The 19,172-nt window shown below is 36.8% G+C and overlaps 1 protein-coding gene across 1 annotated transcript in view; it reads right to left on the bottom strand.

Annotated features, from left to right (window-relative positions):
- The window catches only part of LOC145984124 (uncharacterized), a 928,179-nt gene that overhangs the window by 223,962 nt on the left and 685,045 nt on the right, over positions 1–19,172 (bottom strand). The window contains exon 21 of the mRNA XM_083117559.1: positions 7,021–7,180. Coding sequence (XP_082973685.1) covers positions 7,021–7,180 — 160 coding nt within the window. The remainder of the gene's footprint in view (positions 1–7,020; positions 7,181–19,172) is intronic.

Raw genomic sequence — 19,172 nt, forward strand, 5'->3', positions numbered from 1 at the left:
TCACGGTTTTTGCGTTTGCAATAAATCAAGTTCCCTACTAATTGGAAATTACTTTCTGGCCACCTCTCGTATAAATCAGTAGATGGAAAATGAAAATTTAGCAAAGCTGGCAGAGAAAAGTCAATTCTTCAAGGAAGTGATTTGCTTTTATGATTGAATGGTTCGAGTAAATATGATATTAAAATATTTAAGTACTTATTATTAGTATTTTATTTCATAATATTGGACATTAACTTCACTCAGTGAGAGATTAATGACCACCTCTCACGAGTTTTAACAGACAGGACAGAGAGTGGCATTAATTTCATTGCAATACTAGTGTTGCAGTAAATTTGAGGTTGGGAACACGCACTTGCCAATTTTTATAACGTTCACAATTGCAGATTTATGTTTCACTTTTTGGCGATAGTGTTCAATATATATCCCGTTTTGTTGGATTCTTCTGGATATCTAAGAATAGTGGAATTTCATTGTAAACGTATGTTAACTTGTGCGAAACCAGTAATACGTCAGGATGATGAAAGAAAACCTTTGTAAGCACTGCTACATTAAATAAGGTGAATTGAGTCAGAAGAGTAATAAAATTCCAGCAGCATATTTGCAGTCTGAAGCTCTTCTTCTTGATGCATGCAATTTTTGTTGGATGTTGCAGTCCGAAGACATCCAAAAAAATCAATTTCATATGAGTGCCATGCATGCAATTTCTGTCGCATGTTGTAGTGAGATACTTTATCAGGTGGCGATATTCGGCAAAAATCGTATGTATCAATGGAACCTATTTGTTTCCATGTTCCTTCATTTTGTCCAACATAATGACTTACTACGACATCAGACAACTATTGAACGACACCACCCGCTCCCATCCCCTCTATCTGTTGACAGTTCTGTCCCCTTACTACTCCCAAAATGATAATTCAATGCATTTTCCACATAATATTTAGAGGCTTAACACATTTTTCTGCCCCTTCGGAAATTTCTCTCTCTCTCTCTCTCTCTCTCTCTCTCTCTCTCTCTCTTCCTGCCATCACTGGTTTCTGGCACTGTGGTTGTGTTGTGCATAAAAGGGGCCTAAAAGTTGAGGCCAAAACTTAGCAACAACATTTCCTATTCCCGTGCAGATTTCCATAACAACATTTTTATTTATATTTATTTATATATAAATATATATATAAACTCAAGACAAAATTCCTTGACTTTTCCCGGATTTCCAGGTCTGTCGCCACCCTGCTTCTATACCTTTGTGTCAAAAGAGAAACATTTCAAAATTCTTCATGTGCTTTTCATCTACAAATTGATTACTGTGAAACAATAACAATACTCACATCACAAGGATGTGATTGATGATATTTTAAGTACCAATTCAATTGTTTACTTCTATAGGAACATTCATTTAAAAAATACCTGGATCTTTCAGACTCCTCTATAACGCAACAATTAGTCTACTATCAAGGGTAACCTACTGCAGATAGGATTTATATGTATTGTACATGGGTTATACAATAAGTAAAAAGATATGCTTTGGAGCATCCTATGCTAAAAAGCACACCAATAAAATGTTTTAGAAAATAATACTTGTTTGGCCTTCACATACTATTTTGTTTAATTTATTGTTGATTTTTTTTTTATATTTGTACATATGGTATAAAACATTTCACTTCAGATTAACCCCTTCCCTACAGCTACTATGAAGACGTCGTGAGTGATAGTATGGTCAGACGATGGTGCAGACAATTCACGGAAGGCCAATCGAATGCATCACTTCACGTGAGAGATCTTGGACCACTCCCTGTACAGCCCTGGGCTTGAATGTAGAGACTTTCATCATTTTGTTTAACTGAAGAGGTTTTTGGCAGGACCAGGATTTGACAGCTACACTGCGGTAGAGATAGTTCCAGCCTTTGTTGTCACACATATATACCATAGGCATACAAAATTTAGTGCCATGCTACGACAAATGCCAGAACAACGGTGGTGATTATGCCGAAAATTAGGTTAGGACTCACTGTTACTACTGCAATAATTTAGAACTGATATTCTTGTTTTATTTATGCCTAATCGGTAGGGACCTTGATATTTTGTTATTTTTTTTTTAAAATTGGTGTATTTTCTTATTTTTTATTTTTCACTATATGGTGTTACTTTTACTTCACTGAGTGAGAAATTAATGACCATCTCTCATGAGTTTAAACAGACAGGACAGAGAGTGGCGTTAATTTCATTGCAATACTAGTGTTGCAGTAAATTTGAGGTTGGGAGCATGCACTTGACAATGTTTATAACATTCACCAATGCAGATTTGTTTCACTTTTTCGTGATAGTATTCAATATATATCCCATTTGGTTGGATTCTTCTTGATATCTAATAAAAGTGGAATGTTATTGTAAACGTATGTTAACTTGTGCGAAACCAGTAATACATCAGGATGATGAAAGAAAACCTTCGTAAGCACTGCTACATTAAATAAGGTGATGTGAGCCAGAAGAGTAATAAAATTCCAGCAGCATATTTGCAGTCTAAAGCTCTTCTTGTTTATGCTTTCGATTTTTGTTGGTTGTTGCAGTCCATGCAATTTCTGTCGCATGTTGTAGTGAGATACTTTGTTGGGTGGCGATATTCGACAAAAATCGTATGTATCAATGGAATCTATTTGTTTCCATGTTCCTTCAGTTGGCCCAACAAAATGCCTTACTACGACGTCCGACAACTATCGGACGGTGCCACCTGCTGTTATCCCCTCCATCTGTTGACAAGTCCACTTACTACTCCCATACAGACAAGAAAAAATGATAATTCAATGCATTTTACACGTAATATTTAGAGGCTTAACCTTTACTCACCCGACGGTACCATATGGTATCATCAGAGTAAGGTCATACTTGCCCGAAGATACCATATGGTATCATGGTGCTGATTACAAAATGAATGTGCTTTTTGGACCTTCATACTCTTATGTTTGGGTGGAAACTCTGGCACAGGTCTGGAGCAAACCTGTGAAATCCATATCGATGACCAACCTCCCCCCTCTCTGCAACATATACATGCCAGATTTCCGAACAAGGTTTTCATATTTTGGCTCATTATTCAACTTGTATTGCACCCAGGAACATGAAACATGTTTCAATCTCTTTGGAAACGTCCATTCTTTGAAGAGAATACTAAGATTTGTGGGAGAAGAGGGGGCAAACTCCAGATTTTATGGTTTTTTCCATTGAAATTCGGGGGTCGTGCCCCCAAGCTCCTTCCTAGGTCCGGCATTCTGAATTGTACACGGTTGCATGCTCTGATGTTTTACCTGCAAAACAAAACTTATCTGAAGTAGATTGCTCCCATAGTGCCCGAGTTATAACAATTTTCCTCCAAAAATGCAAATTACCTATTTTTCGTAAAAAGAAAAAGAGAAAAAATCACATTTTGGCTTATTATTCAACTTGTATGGCACCCAAGAACATGAAACATGTTTAATTCTCTTGAGAAATATCCATTCTTTGAAAAGAATACTAAAGTTCGCGGCTTCTCCCCAAAATAGTGGGAGAAGAGGGGGCAAACTCCAGATTTTTATGCTTTTTCCACACCAATGTGGTTCCCCCTAAGCTTAACCTGTTTCTATCATGACCAATTTTACCCAGGCTAACTCCTTTACTTTTTATAGGGGGTGTTAATGGACTTTTGAATCACCTTGTAGGCCCTTGTATGTGACTTTGTCAATATGAGTTCAAGAATTACATACACACATATACATTATAATATACAGTAAAACCTCATTAATCCAGACCATGATAAGCCGGACTTCGCTTAATCTGGGACAGGCAAAAGGCAAAAAAGACAAAAAAAAACAAAAAAACAGAATGCAAGAATTTAAATGTGGCTAGAAGTAAACAATAAAACTTCCCAAAGAAAAGGCAGTCAACCACTGATGAAATTCTGTTTCCCATAGATACTGTACTGTATAGTGTATTTAGGCCTATACCCTTTAAATACACCATAATAAACGTGTTTGTTGCTATAAACGGAGCTTTCATGCACTTTCTACTGTTCTTTTGGGTTATTTCAGTTAATTTGGACTTTCGTTAACCCAGTCAACTTTTCCCCCCATTGGTCCGAATTAACAAGGTTTTACTGTGTGTGTGTGTGTGTGCGTGCGAAGGTAGGTAGGTTTGTGGGGGGGGGGTCTTTGGTAATATTTTGTGGGAGGGGGTGGCAAGATTTGTAGATCCGGCACTGCTTTCACCTCAGGACTTTGGCCCACGTGTGGTGTTTTGCAAATGTTTTTTGCATAAGATGGAAACTATCCCAAATTTAGCGAACAGGGTGTTGTGGACCGATGAAGCTATGTTCACCAAAACGGGCATGTTCAATAGTAAAAACAGTCACGTCACGTTTGGGATTTTGCAAATCCACATGCAAATCTCGTGGCACACCATCAGCACAGGTTTGCAGTTAATGTGTGGTGTGGGATAGTGCATGACCATTTGATTGGGCCATACATTTTCCCTGTTCGCCTGTGTGGTGGCATATATCATGCATTTCTTTGTGATGTTTTGCCTGAACTGTTGGAGGACATGCCCTTGGCACTGAGGCAAGGACTATGGTTCCAACATGATGGTGCACCACCGCATTTCAACCAAAATGTGTGTCACTTTTTCAATGGCTTGTTCCACAATTGGTGTATTGGTAGGGGTGGGCCTGTGCCGTGGCCAGCAAGATCGCCGGACATCACTCCCCTGGACTTCTTTCTATGGGGAGAGATGAAATGCCTCGTATCCTACAAGTTATGCAACCAGGTTATTCCGTTCGTACGACAGCACAAGGATCTTGGTGTCATTTTTGATAGCAAACTGACTTTCAACCATCACATAGACTACATAACTTCGAAAGCGATGAAAACACTTGGACTAATTTACAGATTTACAGACATAACTCACGTTTCTGCCCTCAAAACCTACTTTACAATGTGTGTTGTTCCTATTCTTGAATATGGCTCCTGTATTTGGTCAATGGCATGTGAAAGCAATTTAAAGAAAACAAACAAAGTAGTAAGTTTCTTCGTCAGAATAGTCAAACACAGATGCCCAGCCCTTGCAAACTTCTCCAAACAAGAAATTCTATCCACTCTACAAATTCATGACCTTCCTCTTCGCCGTCAACTCTCAGATTTAACACTACTCTTCAGAATCATTAATGGACAACTTTTCACCAGCGAACTCTTGCCACTTCTTAATATCAGAATCCCACGTCCCAACAGTAAATGCAACAACTTCTTTTACATTAAATCTTCAAGGCTATCCTTAGAACAAAGATCACTTCTCTACAGGCTACAAACCATTTACAACTCATTAAAAGACGCTCCGGGCTTCCATTTATCAAAGCAGACTTACAGAACGGCGTGCATAAAGCAGCTGAAGTATAAATAATATTATTCTTGATCTAGTTGTTATTATTCTTGTTATATATGTATATGTGTGTGTATGTGTCCATCTTATTATTTTGTTTATTTCTTTTCCGGTTGATATCCTGATGTAAAATGGATTTTTCTGTATTGAGGACTTTTCAAATAAATAAATAAATAAATAAATAAATAAATAAACCTGTCTTGTCAGCCGAGGATCTCGTTGCACGCATTAATGTCGCCGCAGTGATGATAGCAGACACCGCGGGGTTGTTTGCTCGCACTAGACAGACGTTGATTCGGCATTGTCATCTCTGTGTGGAAGTTAATGGCAGACAGTTTGAAAATCGTCTGTGATGTTGTTCTTTCGGCACCTCCACTCTGCACACAGTGAACATGTCGACGCATATGGACCACCATCTTTGTTTTTCTAGATAATGGTGATGTCCACTATAGATATTCGCTTTCTTCTTGGTTGTCAGTCTCCACATATCACTTTCTGTGGATAACACATCTTGCTAAACCCTTCCCTACCCGCATGACTTCAACAGACCCATTCGCTTCCTTTGGGGAATCCCTTGCACATCAACTTCACACATCTGCCATGTACTTTTTTGAATAGAACATGCCACATTTCTTTGTGGAACGCCCTTTGCTGTGGTCATATGGTTGGCCGTTGTGCCACTATTTCCTCGTAAACATAATTTTTGCACTTTTTCCCACTTGAATAAATCCGAATGGGTGCCGTTTTCTGCATTTCGTCACATGAACTTCTGTGTTCATTTTCACTTGTAAAATAATTTCCTACACATTGGAAACGAACTTTAGAAAGACCCTGTACACGTGCAATTGCAAATTTGCTTCATCATAAATAATGTAAAAAAATAACTATAAAAAGACTTTCCGCAAAATGAATCTAAGGAAAACAATCAATATATAGAGTCTGCCACAAATAAACATTCCATATTAGGTAAGGTTAAACGTAAAGTACCGTATGCATAGAGTACCATACCATAAATGCACATTTGGGAGATTTGGGGGTAGGGCCCCACAACATATTCTTGATCTCGGGCAATTTGAAGGTGGTGTGATCAGCAACATGATCCAGCCTCCAGGGTTGCCACCAGGTACCCATTTATTTGAGGCTGGTTGAGCCCCAGAGCTGATTTATGCAGGGACAAGGCTGGTAAAATTCCAACCTTTGAACACCCACTCCAGTAAACAAACCTGGGTCTCCCATGTGGCAGTCAGACACCCTACTTACTAAACCACTGCAGCTTTAATTACATGTTGCAAAAAAATATTTTTCAGGAACTGACAAGGCATCAACAATGGATAAAGCACAAGAAAGTGGTGTCTATAAAAATGACTTGCCAGAATACAAGAACCATTAATTTTGAATATATATAGACACTCCGGAGAATCTATACATAACTCCTCCACAGTTAATGGGTTAATCAGTTATTTTTTTCCTATCCCACAGCTAAAGATTACGTTAATTGCATTGGAATAGTTTAATCCATTAAGTATTTTGTGATCTTGGGAATTATAATCTTTCTTGGAAGCAAAGTATTCACGAAAGAAGTATTTTCAACAGGTATTTTAAAAGAGATGTATAATTTTTCTACATTACCCTTTCATATTCATTCTCCAAATCACCATCCTCTTTTATGGGAGAAAATGGAGGGTGAATTTTTGGATCAGAAAGTTGTCGTCGATGTCCTCGAATCTTCCTACTTCGTCCTACATGACTACCCAGAACTGGAGATGTTAACTTTCTTTGGAGATCCAATCTACAAAGAAAGAAATAGGCAAACTAGTTAATATAAGAAAGTTTCACACAAAATCTGTCCAATTGCTAATTGTGTGTAACAACATAATATATATATTGGCGAACTCTACATCAGGATAATCATAGTTCAAAGTTTAATGTTAATAGTTATTTATATTATTTTATGTAATTAGGCTCATATGGGAAGTGAAATTTTAAAATCTCATTTCAATCAAGTGAGAAGAAGAAGGATGTAAATTTTCCTATCACAAATTTACCTGTGACTCCTCACAATAATCAAAAGTGAATAAAAAATTATATAATGCAACGTTATGAGCCTAGAATAATGGAAAATTATTTTGAAAAGCCTGTGATATGTATTTTGATTGCCACCAGCAGTAGGGTTCCTCTGCAACTAGGAAAACATTTTGCTAGAGTTTTGCTAGCATCATTAGAAGATGGACATCAGTAAAGAGCATCCCTGTGAAAACACTGCAACTCTCCATGGTAGAAGTGTACAGAGTGTCATGCAGTGCTACAAAAGGCAGTTTGGTGTTTGTGTTCTGCAAGGTGGAAAGGTGAGTAGATACATTCATAAATGGAAGAGTATCAACTGACAATTTGTTATTGTAGTGAACATGTTAGTCGGTGGCTGTAATTGAACAGTGCTCACATGAAGATAGGCACTGGAAGGTATCAACCGAGCACACAGGTACTTCTGTGGTAACAGTATTTTAAATATTACATCAGAATTTACAAACATCCAAGTGGGTAAACTTTGTACATTGTATGTAACAATTACTCTGATTTTAATGTGGTATATGTATCACATGCTTTCAAAAATATTCACTAGATTTCCAGTGTTGCTGCTTTTCAAGAGAAGGAAAATAGTTGCCAAAACTTATGAAATAATCCTTTTGATATTTAAAACAAAGTGGAGAATTTATAAAATAAGCAGGATATTAAAACATTCACCAAATACAGCAAAAAATACACCAAAATGAATTCTGAACGAAAGAATTTCAAACCTAAACTGAATGCATGTAAAGATAAAGATGGATCATTAATAAATGAACAGCCAAGAATTCTGAATAGGTGGGTGGGCTATTTTTTGAATTACTAGAAGAACAAAAATATACTGGGGAAGCAGTTGATGGTTTGCTGTTGGAAGAGATATCACAATACCCCCTATAGACACTAACCTGGAAGATGTGGAATCACCAACCATAAATGAGGTTAAAAAAGCTGTAAAGAAACTTAGGAATCAAAAAGCACCTGGGCTAGATAAGGTACTAGCAGACATGTGGAAAAATGCTTGAGATGACATGATAAGAAAGGTACATGAGCTGTTAGTCATGGTATGGAATGAAGAAAAAGTGAGATTTGCTTGAGTGCAAAACTTACAGGGGTGTTAATTTGTTAAGTAGTGAATAGAAGTTTCTCTAATATTTTATATGAAAGACTATTGCCTGATACAAATGCTGGAATTCAATGTTCCCACATATCATTTGCTCATTGACTTTAGAGCAGCATATGATAGCATTAACAGAGAGGAACTCTTTGAAGCTATGGTTGAATTCAATATCCCCAGAGAGTTAATAAGGCTCGCCCAAGTGTCTTTAGCTAAGGTTTTGTGCTGAGTTAGAGAACAATCAGATATTTTGGACATTCTCTATACTAGTCATGGTGTAAGGTAAGGTGATGCATTAGCTTGTCCTTTGTTTAATGTAGAACTGGAGAAGTCATTACAAAATCAGAAATACAGACAACAAGTACGGCTTTTACAAAATCTGTGCAATTTTTGGGACATGCAGATTTCCTAGATATTATAAGTAGAAGTAAAATATCTTTAATGGAAGCCTTTATAAACTTGGAGACAGGCAGCACAAAGTATGGATTTAAGAATAAATGAATCCAAAACTAAATATATTTGTTAACTGAAATCCCATACAGAATGGAATTATTGGAGGTAGGAAATTATAAGTTTGAAATAGTGAACAGCTTCATCTATTTGGGATCTTTGGTAACAAATATGAATGACACCACCTCTGAAATCAGAAAATGCAAACTAGCAGCAAATAAATCCTATTTTGGACTAAAGGAGCATTTCAGATCTCATCATCTTACTCGTAGTATGAAAATAACATTAATAAGTTGCTGCACAGACATGGACTATGTAAAAAGAGGATGAAAACATGCTGAATATCTTTGAGAGGAAAGTCTTGCATAGGATATTTGGCCCTATACAGGATGAGTGGTGGAGAGCAGGGCATAATGTAGAATTGTATAGCCTTTATAAAGACATAGATATTGTAAAATATATAAAAATATTAAGGCTAAAATGGGAAGGGCATGTTAGGAGGATGGCAGAAGATGAGATTCCAAGGAAAGTACTTGATGGTAACCCAGGAGGAAAGAGAGGAATAGAAAGACCGAAGACTAGATGGGAGGACAATGTAGGAAGGAATGCCCATACAGCTGGAGTAAGAAATTGGAGAGGAGCATCTATGGATTGGTACCATTGGCGAAGATTTCTTGTGGAGGTCAAGGCCCACCCTGGGCTGTAGGACTGATGAGTAATATTCGAGACAACATGGATATAATCGACACATCCAACATCTTTAAGAGTTAAAGAGATTTTGTTAAGTGGAACAAAATCTATGGACATGTTTCTATTCCACTAATGCAGCTTTGAGAATTATTGATGGTGGCATGAATTATTGTTTCTTGTTTAACAATGTATCCTGAGGCATATGTACTTTAAAAATAATTTAATACAGAGAAGTAATGTCATCAAAGGAAGCAAAGTCCTAATTAAATATCCTCACACTTCAATAAAATTTTAATGTTGCCATTTTCTTGGATTACTACTGCTACAGTGCTAAAATGGGGGGTTAAAGGGAAATGCCACCCATAGCTAGGAAAACTTATACAAAAATTCCCTTACCTGTTTCATTATCACCATGTTTAATCATACAAACACTGTTGCACATATCCCCATTGCTCAAGCAAACATGCCCAAATTCCCACCTCAAATGCTAACTACTAGTACTATTAATAATAAAACTACTACTAGTAGTAATATTGATCCCGGTATTATGACTATGACTACTACTGTTTCTACTGCTACTACCACTAATAACAATATTGTCAGAAACCGTGACATTTAAGGAAATACTAAAAAGTGTACAAACTTTCATCTCCGAAACAGGTGTTATTGGTTGCCTTGTTAAAATCCATACTTTGCCACTGATAAACACAATACTACAATTACATACCCAAATTTTATGAATTTTAAGAAGGAAAGTTTGGTCAACATATTCTTTTTCTCGTAAATAATGTACACAACATTTATACCCACTTGTTCCAACTTGTTCATGGAAATAGGTTTTCTTCTTTCTTGATATATTGCATACAGTGTGTAAGCAGTATGCACATCTCTAAACCCAAAACAAGCAACAAAGTACACATACACTGATTAGGGTGGAAAATGCACTGAGTAGGTCAATGAATTTGACTTCGTAATTTGATAATAGGCATCTAGGGATGTGTGAAAATCAAAATCGGTAGTGGTAGAAAACTTACCAGGGAGGGAGAAAAATCCCCTGCTTAACAGATATAACTTAGTAACTTTTCGACATGTGGGTGTATTTAGTATATTATTCCTTTTAAGAAGATGTAACAATATTAATCTCATGCGAATTTTGCTTTTCAATCTATTTTAATTTCTAAGTTAGAAGCAATTAAACATATGGCAACGATTATCATATCTTTATGAAACTAGAAACTGAGAGAAATGAATTGCCCATAATGAATGCATCACAAATACATGAACTGGATTCTTGCAACTTGCAGTTACACACTCACACATATTCTATTAGAATTATATCTTTTGTTGACTTCATGGAAAGTTATTCTTTCTCATATTTATCTATTGTTGCTCAAGTTACACTTTCCTTTATGTTTTCATTATTATTGGAGATACTTTTCAAATATATGCTCTTTTTCTACATGTGGTTGTCATGTAAAATAATTTACTTCTTATGACTTAGAAATTAAGCTAAGCCAAGCGTCAAGCTAAGTTTGCAGCAGGTTTTATGTATCAATCTGCGCGAGAACTGAGCTCAGAATCTCAGTTTTGCCTCAACCGCCAAGCTGCTTACATCGTAGACACTGAGAAAATCCACAGTATTGCCAACCGCACAACACATCAAAACCCGCATGCATATCAAGCAGAATGTATTTTTGCTTCTTTTTGTCTCCTGAAACATAAAATTTTAGATGTGCTTTCTGCACATAGATTATTTAATAAATGTGTCATTACTTAATATAAATGCAAAATAACTTCTAAACATGAGAGCATGTGTGTGTATATTTCGAGCACGCAAAAAGAAAAATAAACAAAGATAAAAGTAAACAACGATAGGCCCCTCTTGAATTTAATGACAAATTATTGTTTTTGGTTTAGAAAGAAATACATTTATGAAAAACTTGGTTGCTTCATTCGCAATACATCCGTTACTGTAAAATACACGCACTTCAAGTTATACCAGCAAAAAAAGCATGATTTGTTATTGGTGACAATCAGGTGCATTGTCTGCTGCTATTACTCTGGTTTCAATTTATGAATCACTTCACTAAACCAGGATTCAAATCTTGGTCTGTCCATTTCTTGCTGATAATCACCCTTTCTTTGCACGGAACAGTAAATATGTGCCTTCAACAAAGACTTCATTGCCGCCAGTGGGTGAACAATAAGCCACCCCCTTCCCCTCTTCTTTTCTCATTGGTTTCTTCAGCCCTGGTGGTGGTTTTGTATGGTGGTGTCCTTCAATGTTTGATTCAATGTACGCCCCCCACCCCCTACGAGTTAAAGCACGTCATGTCCAAATAATAAACATGTTTCTTATCATGGCGATATCTTTTAATACCGCAGAGATTCTTTTGTTGTCAAACAACAAATAATCGTCCTCTTCCTAAACTTAAACCGCAAATCATTCAGCACCTGTGATACAGTTCGTGCACACATTGCTGGCAAATCACCTCACTCCCTGTTTTACTTTGATCATGTTGTCGTAAGGGGGATTATGCATTTGAAACAACTTGCTTGATTTGAAGAGCTATTCCCTTCAGATGAAGCAAAAAATAACACTCGGGTAAAAATGCACGCTGAACACGAGACCTCGATTCAGCCATTCTCACCGCTGTATAGCACCACTATTAATCAATCACATCACAATAACCATAGGGTTAAAATAGTGGGATGTGCAACATTGGTATCACGGATTCCACGAGCTCTGCAACGTATTCAGTCTTGCTCGACTCGCTCTTGATCTTCAGCGATTCTTCAGTGTAATACAAACTCCAGTTGGCGAATCTGCAGATCCTAGTTCATCTGCACAGTGATTGCAACCGATCAAGTACACATACATGCTAATGGATGTACTATTTTGTCTGTATTTTACAAATTAAATAACTGTTTTCTTGCAAGCATGCAGTTGTGTCAGAATAGAACCCGTCTCAGTGGAACTATATTCTGCACGCATGTTTGGATCTACATATGCGAAAACCTGCTGCACAGTTGACTTGACCCTTGGCTTAGATAGCAATATTTTGTGAGAATAATATAGTTGAATCTTCTTAACATGCAGATGCTTTCCAATATTCTTGGAGTGAAAAGCATTGCATGTGCAGTCTTCCTGGCAAATTTGAAGCTAATTTGCTTCACAGAAGGCAAAGGCATACAGACTGAACTAGAATAAAGAGACAATTTTCTCAAGTTGTCAACCATCACCTTCTTTGACATCGTGGGTTTTCACATATGCCTAGATGCCTAATAAATTCTGAAGTCAAGTTCATAAACTTCTAAGACTAAACACTAGACATCATAATATGCATCAACATGAGCTTACAAGATCCAATGAACCAAATTATATTTTGCAAGCTATCATGAACTAACTCTCTAGATTAACTGACATTAGCCAGAAGAAAAAAAAAATACATACCAATTTTTTTCTCAAGCACATGCAATTCCAAACACAATGGGTCATATTTGCAACATCATAGATGGGGGTCTCCCCAAGGTGGTAATGCCACCTCCTGGTAATCAAGGGGTTCTGGGTTTTGATACCCAGTGGAGGCACATATCCCACTTTAAACTCTAGGTCCAGTCCTGATTAGCCTATATGTGCACAAAGAGGGCTTACAACAAAATTTCAAAAACTTAAACATCACAGCTGGGTCTGAGTCCACACATTTGCATGTATTTTCATCGTATGATTAGCATGGGAGTTGTGTATAGCAGCCAGAAACAATTTGGTTATATGTAACAAATGGCACTGTAAAGATTAGATTCTGCAGAATATGTTGATGCACTACCCATTCTTCACAAAGGATGAGAAAAAGAATTACTGGAGTTAGGTAACTATATATTTTAAAGAAAAATTCAATGCAAAGTACAGTGTGAACCCTCCCTATGAGTATGTTCTGTACATTTTGATGAAATATGTATCCTACTTTGTTAATTTTGTAAATATTATGTAAATTCTGCAGAGTGATGTACCCAAAAAGTGAGCAATAACCATCATTTCTTCTAGAAAAATAAAACAAATTTGAATATTTGAAAAAAAAAAGCTCTAATATTCCAAAAATAGAACCTTGTCTCTCTTGTATGTGTAAAATAATTTTTGTTTAAAAATTCACATGAATGTCTGAATGTTAGAAAAAATTTAATGCTGAAATGTGGTCTTTTTGTGTTTTTGTTATTTATTTTTGCTTTTCTTTTACTTTTGGGTAATTGTGCCAAGGAGGCTGAAAGATGATTGATTATATGACACTGATGAAAGGACACTAACAAAGAGACATACATTTCCATACCAGGACTTGAACTGGGACCATCGGTGCCAAGATCATGAGTCTAGAACAAGTTTCATACATCAGTCTTGAGGTGCAGAATAAGAATATACAACCTATCAACAGATTACAGTGGTGGATCGAGAAATAACGCTTGGAAGAGGTGAATTTTAGCCTGGCACTTAAATAAGCTATATAGTACTATAAGCATAAACTGAGTTGTTCTCCACAGGATAGGATATTGCACAAGGAATACACCAGCTTCAGATAGGAGTGCATGTGAGTTGTTCAATTTCACAATTTACTCAATTTACCCTATTGTCACAATAAACCTAACATTATAATATTACATGTGCACTTTAAAATGAAAAATAAAGGAACAATAATTTTGTGTTGGTAAAGTTCCCTTTTTCCAGGGAAAAACCCACAGAATATATGAATTTGTACATTTATCATTTTTATGTCACTTTTCTGTTTCTCTTGGCTAATCATATCAATGAGAATGCTTAAGTGAAACTGATAAAGGGGCTTGGACCCTACAGTGAATAGAATGTGAATTGATTACTCACTGTGCTCAACCACCAATCTGCACAGAACCTGTTAGCCATAATTAGCATAGTATATGTCACAAAAGTCTGGTCTAGGTGGTTAGTGCATTCCCCCTAGATCCACATATAACAGATAGCCAATGTTGAAGTTGAGCATTTTACTTACGTGTAGATCTTCATTTGGTTTCACATTCACCAACAGAACAAGGGTTCTCCTACATTTGGCTACATGCCTGTAGTATGGGCAACAAAAATGCGCCAGTAATTCTTAGGAATTATCTGCCCCATGTAGCAATGATAAAATAAATTGTGATAGGAAAATTAATAAAAATGTAAATTTGAGAAAATAATGTTTTGTTCCAAATTAACCACCACTTCATACAATGTAATCTTAATATATAAAAAAGTGTGTCCTCACTGACACCCCTGAACCTAGAAACCTCAAATTTTAGGTGTGTCTCCTTCGTATGATGTAAACACTCACTAAGAAGGAATTATCCAAAATATAACCCCTAAGGTGGTTAGGTTAGGTTAGCACAATAGGTAACGTACGTTCATTTCTTCAGAGAAATTTTAATTGGAACATTAATTAAAATATTTTTTTGGTTAAAAAAGTGCACATTGATTTTTCATTACTTGTGAACAATTGTGCATGCAATTGGGGCATTTGTTCAAATTTGCACAATTGTTACCACACATTATTTTTGTCAGAATTACTTTCACTGACGTTTCCAACAAAGCAAAGGTGAATTTCGTTAAAAATAGTATTAAAATTAATAGTTAGTGCACTGTACGTATAAACTGTAATGCTAATACAGTATCAGTGGTCAGAAGTAGCGAGCTACTTGTAGCGTCACTACTGTAGCTAGCTACAAAATTTGTAGCTGTAGCTGTAGCGACGCTACATTTTGAAAATTGTAGTTGTAGCGGTAGCGAAGCTACAAAATTCCTGTAGTTGTAGCGAAATTTTCGCTACAGCTACATTTTTTCTCAGTATTTTGAGGTGAATTTTGAATGTGGCAACAGCGTCAGAAAAAATCGACAATAACCCTTAATTTTACAGGAGGTTCATAAAGACAGTCTATTACATGGAGATACAGATTATCTAGATTGTAGATTATAGATATCTGCGCAATTTATTTAATTAGTATCTGAATAATTCAGATATCCAGATAACTAACAGCTACGTTTTTTTAGCTGCATCGCTATTTTGGGGAGAAACATGCCTCGTTTGCTGCACCACTGGAAAAAAGTGTCTCGTTTGCGTCACCCTCGGAACAAATCCTGTGGATATATTCATGGTGTAAGACACACCAAAATGTCATTAATTGCTGTGTAAGACACAACTTGCAGTGCAAAAATGAGCGATGGATTTTCCACTGCACTGACAAGGGAATAGTGCCAGCAGTGAATGGCTCAGTACGTTAACAGCATTGATCATTGTCAGTATATAGGATCTCACCAGCAAGAAATTATTGTTACAAGAATGAAAGAGTTTCTGGAATTACAATTATTTTTGCGATAGTATTTGTTCACAAATTTTAAAATTACAATATGTTTAGAACACTCAGGTTTACACGACAGTTTCCTCAATAATTTTATCATATTTCAAAAAAGTATGTACGAGTTATTGACTTTTCTGCAGAAATGACAATTTTCTTTAGTTAATATACATACATAGTTTTCAAATTTATGTATTTCTCCTACTTTTGCGTCACTTTTCTGTAACTTTTGCTAATCCTGACATCATCATCATCCTTCGCCATTTCCTGCCTCTGGCTGGGTCGGCATAGAAGTCAAGCTTCTCCATTATTTCCTGGTCTATCACCACTCCTCTCTTTCCGCGGTGTTCCAATCTTGTCCTCTTCTCCTAACACTCTCCACTATCTGCTCTTTCCATTGACATCTTGGTCTCCACTTTGGCCTTATTCCCACTCCTTGTGCATTGTAAGCTCTTACTGGCAGTCTTTCTTCACCCATCCTCTTCATGTGTCCGAACCATCTCATCTGTGCCTGATCTATTCTGTCCTGAAGCTTCACTACACCCACTGTCTGTCGGATCTCCTCATTCCTTATTCTATCCGTTCTAGTCTTCCTCAAAAGACTTAAAAATTTAATCTCCATTGCCTCAATCTTTTTATTGTCTCTCTATGTTATTGTCCAAGTCTCTGCTCCATACGTAATTATTGACACATAGTATGTGTTATATATTACCTTCTTGCATTTCATAGGTACATCCCTGTTCCATATTAATCTTCGAACGCTTTGAAATAGTCCACCACCCATTTGTCATCGTCTGTTTACCTCCTCATCTATTCTTCCACTTCTCTCAATCATGACAATGAGGATGAATGGTTTATTTATTTATTCTCTTATCTTTAGTCGTTTTCTGCCATTTTCGGCTAATTGTGAGACGAGGAAAAACTATGAATGATGAGCAGTGTGGGGAATGGAGGAGCAGGAGGATCCCATCCTCCCAACTTGGCGTCTTTCTTAGTTTTTGTTATGAGTCCATTTTATGCATAGATAAGCTGATCGAGACTGGATCTGAACCACTATGTGCCTCCGCTGGGTATCGAACCTGGGGCCCTTTTGTCAAAGGGCTCCAGGTACTTTTCATACAAAATGCTGTCTTCATATCAGTCTATAAAAAATTAAATATTTGTTCTCAAGAAAAATATATTGATGTGAACATAAATACGTAATCCTTCAAAATTTTATTTGTGTATAGTTGTAATCATTAATTTGGGTAACACCCTAATTGCAATATTCATATATCAAATTTGAATTGATAAGCCACTTGCATAGGTATGGTATTCTCAAAAACTATAGTAAAAATATATAACTGAAGTAACACAGCTATCAAAATTATCGAATGACTGGAATCATGATAATAAATAACATAATCTATTTACCAGTAGTAGGGGATCTTTAATACTCATATGGTTGTTTTATTTCTTTATGCAGAAGTAGCGCAAAAAGTAGCAAAGTAGCGAGTAGGAGTAGCGTAGCGAGCTGCGTTTTGGTAAATGTAGTTGTAGCTGTAGCGAAGCTACTTTTAAAATGTAGCATTCTGATCACTGTACAGTATTAACTGTACACTGGAAGAACAACATTGAAATAAGTTCATGTTCATGCCTATTTTTGTGCCTTTCTCATTTTATAGTGCCTTTTTAAGTGCCTACTCTCATTTTTGTTGCCTTATTTGCCTGCCTATTTGAGAGGTATTTAGTGCCTATTAATCCACACCCTAGTGATTACATATGGGTTATTATTTACATTGATTCACAGGTGCATTTTTGCAACCAAGCAATTCTCGAAATCAACAAATGCACACCTATGACTTACACCATTGGTACGTCCATTTATGCTAACGCAGAGTAAGCATAAGTATCTCCATGAGCCTACCTTCAACTTAATCATAATCCAAATATCAGCTGCAGCTGCTGCTAAGGTAGCAAAGTTGCGCAACCACCACATATTTTTGGACTTACACAGATAATTATTAATCTTACTTTGCAGAGAGTAATAGTTAGATAATGTAATCATAAGTGAAATTTGTCTCCGAGCATATTTTGTTGTTGTGTGCCTAGGCATGAGATGAAAACCCCTGTCTTTCCGCGCGGTGGTATACTCGGCTTGTGTCACTTCAAGAGGGCATTAGAGGCCTCTGTATCTTTTTTACATGGATTTCTGAGTGCTATACCTGCCTTTTCCTTATTCCAGTGTATGGGCGCCAAGTGGTTGCAAGTCGATGGCAACTTTCCAGAGTTGCCAACCTCAGAACGTCAAAACCATCCACACATGTGAAAGTAACCACATTCTTGCCTTTTGAACTGTACGCTCACACAGAAAAACATATTCCTTATCAGTAGTAGGATTGCACTTTACACTTTATGTAACATAAGATAGCTAATTAACAGCAGACTCCATGCTGGAGTTGGCACCGTTAAAGCTCGGCTGGACCTTTGGCATTTAAATGGGCAAATTTGTTCAAAATTTCCTCTCCATTTGAGAAACCTCTTGCATATTTCAAAATATAAAAAGTTACACACGCTTAGAATTCCTTCTAGAGCATTGACGTGAATTTTTGTGTAGTTTTCTTTCACTGTTGTATAGATATTATCAATAGTTTAATAGACTTATGTAATCACGAAACTATTGATAATATCTAGACAATAGTGAAAGAAAACTACACGAAAATTCACGTCAATGCTCTAGAAGGAATTCTAAGCATATGTAATTTTTCACATTTTGAAATATCCAAGAGGTTTTTGAAATGGAGATGAAAATTTGAAAAAAATTCGCCCATTCGCATGCCAAAGGTCCAGCTGAGTCTTAAGTGCTGTGAAGCCAGAGGTCCCAACTTCGAACCCTGGTTAAGGCATGGATGTACCATTGTGTTTGTGTGTTTCATTCTTTCATCGTCATCATCGTGATTGGACCATGAGGTAGAAAAGGCACCGGCGGCTCCAAGGGGAGGTACGGTGGTATGGCCCCTACCCCCTGTTGTTTCACCGGGACGACATGAAGGCAGAACGTAGTTGGATACGTACATTCGATCCTGTGTTGGGGCGGCATAGGGAAGAAGGAGCTGATAACGGAAAGTACACC

Source organism: Lepisma saccharinum, chromosome 2 (assembly GCF_977018435.1).
Source record: "Lepisma saccharinum chromosome 2, izLepSacc3.1, whole genome shotgun sequence".
NCBI classification, from domain to species: domain Eukaryota; kingdom Metazoa; phylum Arthropoda; class Insecta; order Zygentoma; family Lepismatidae; genus Lepisma; species Lepisma saccharinum.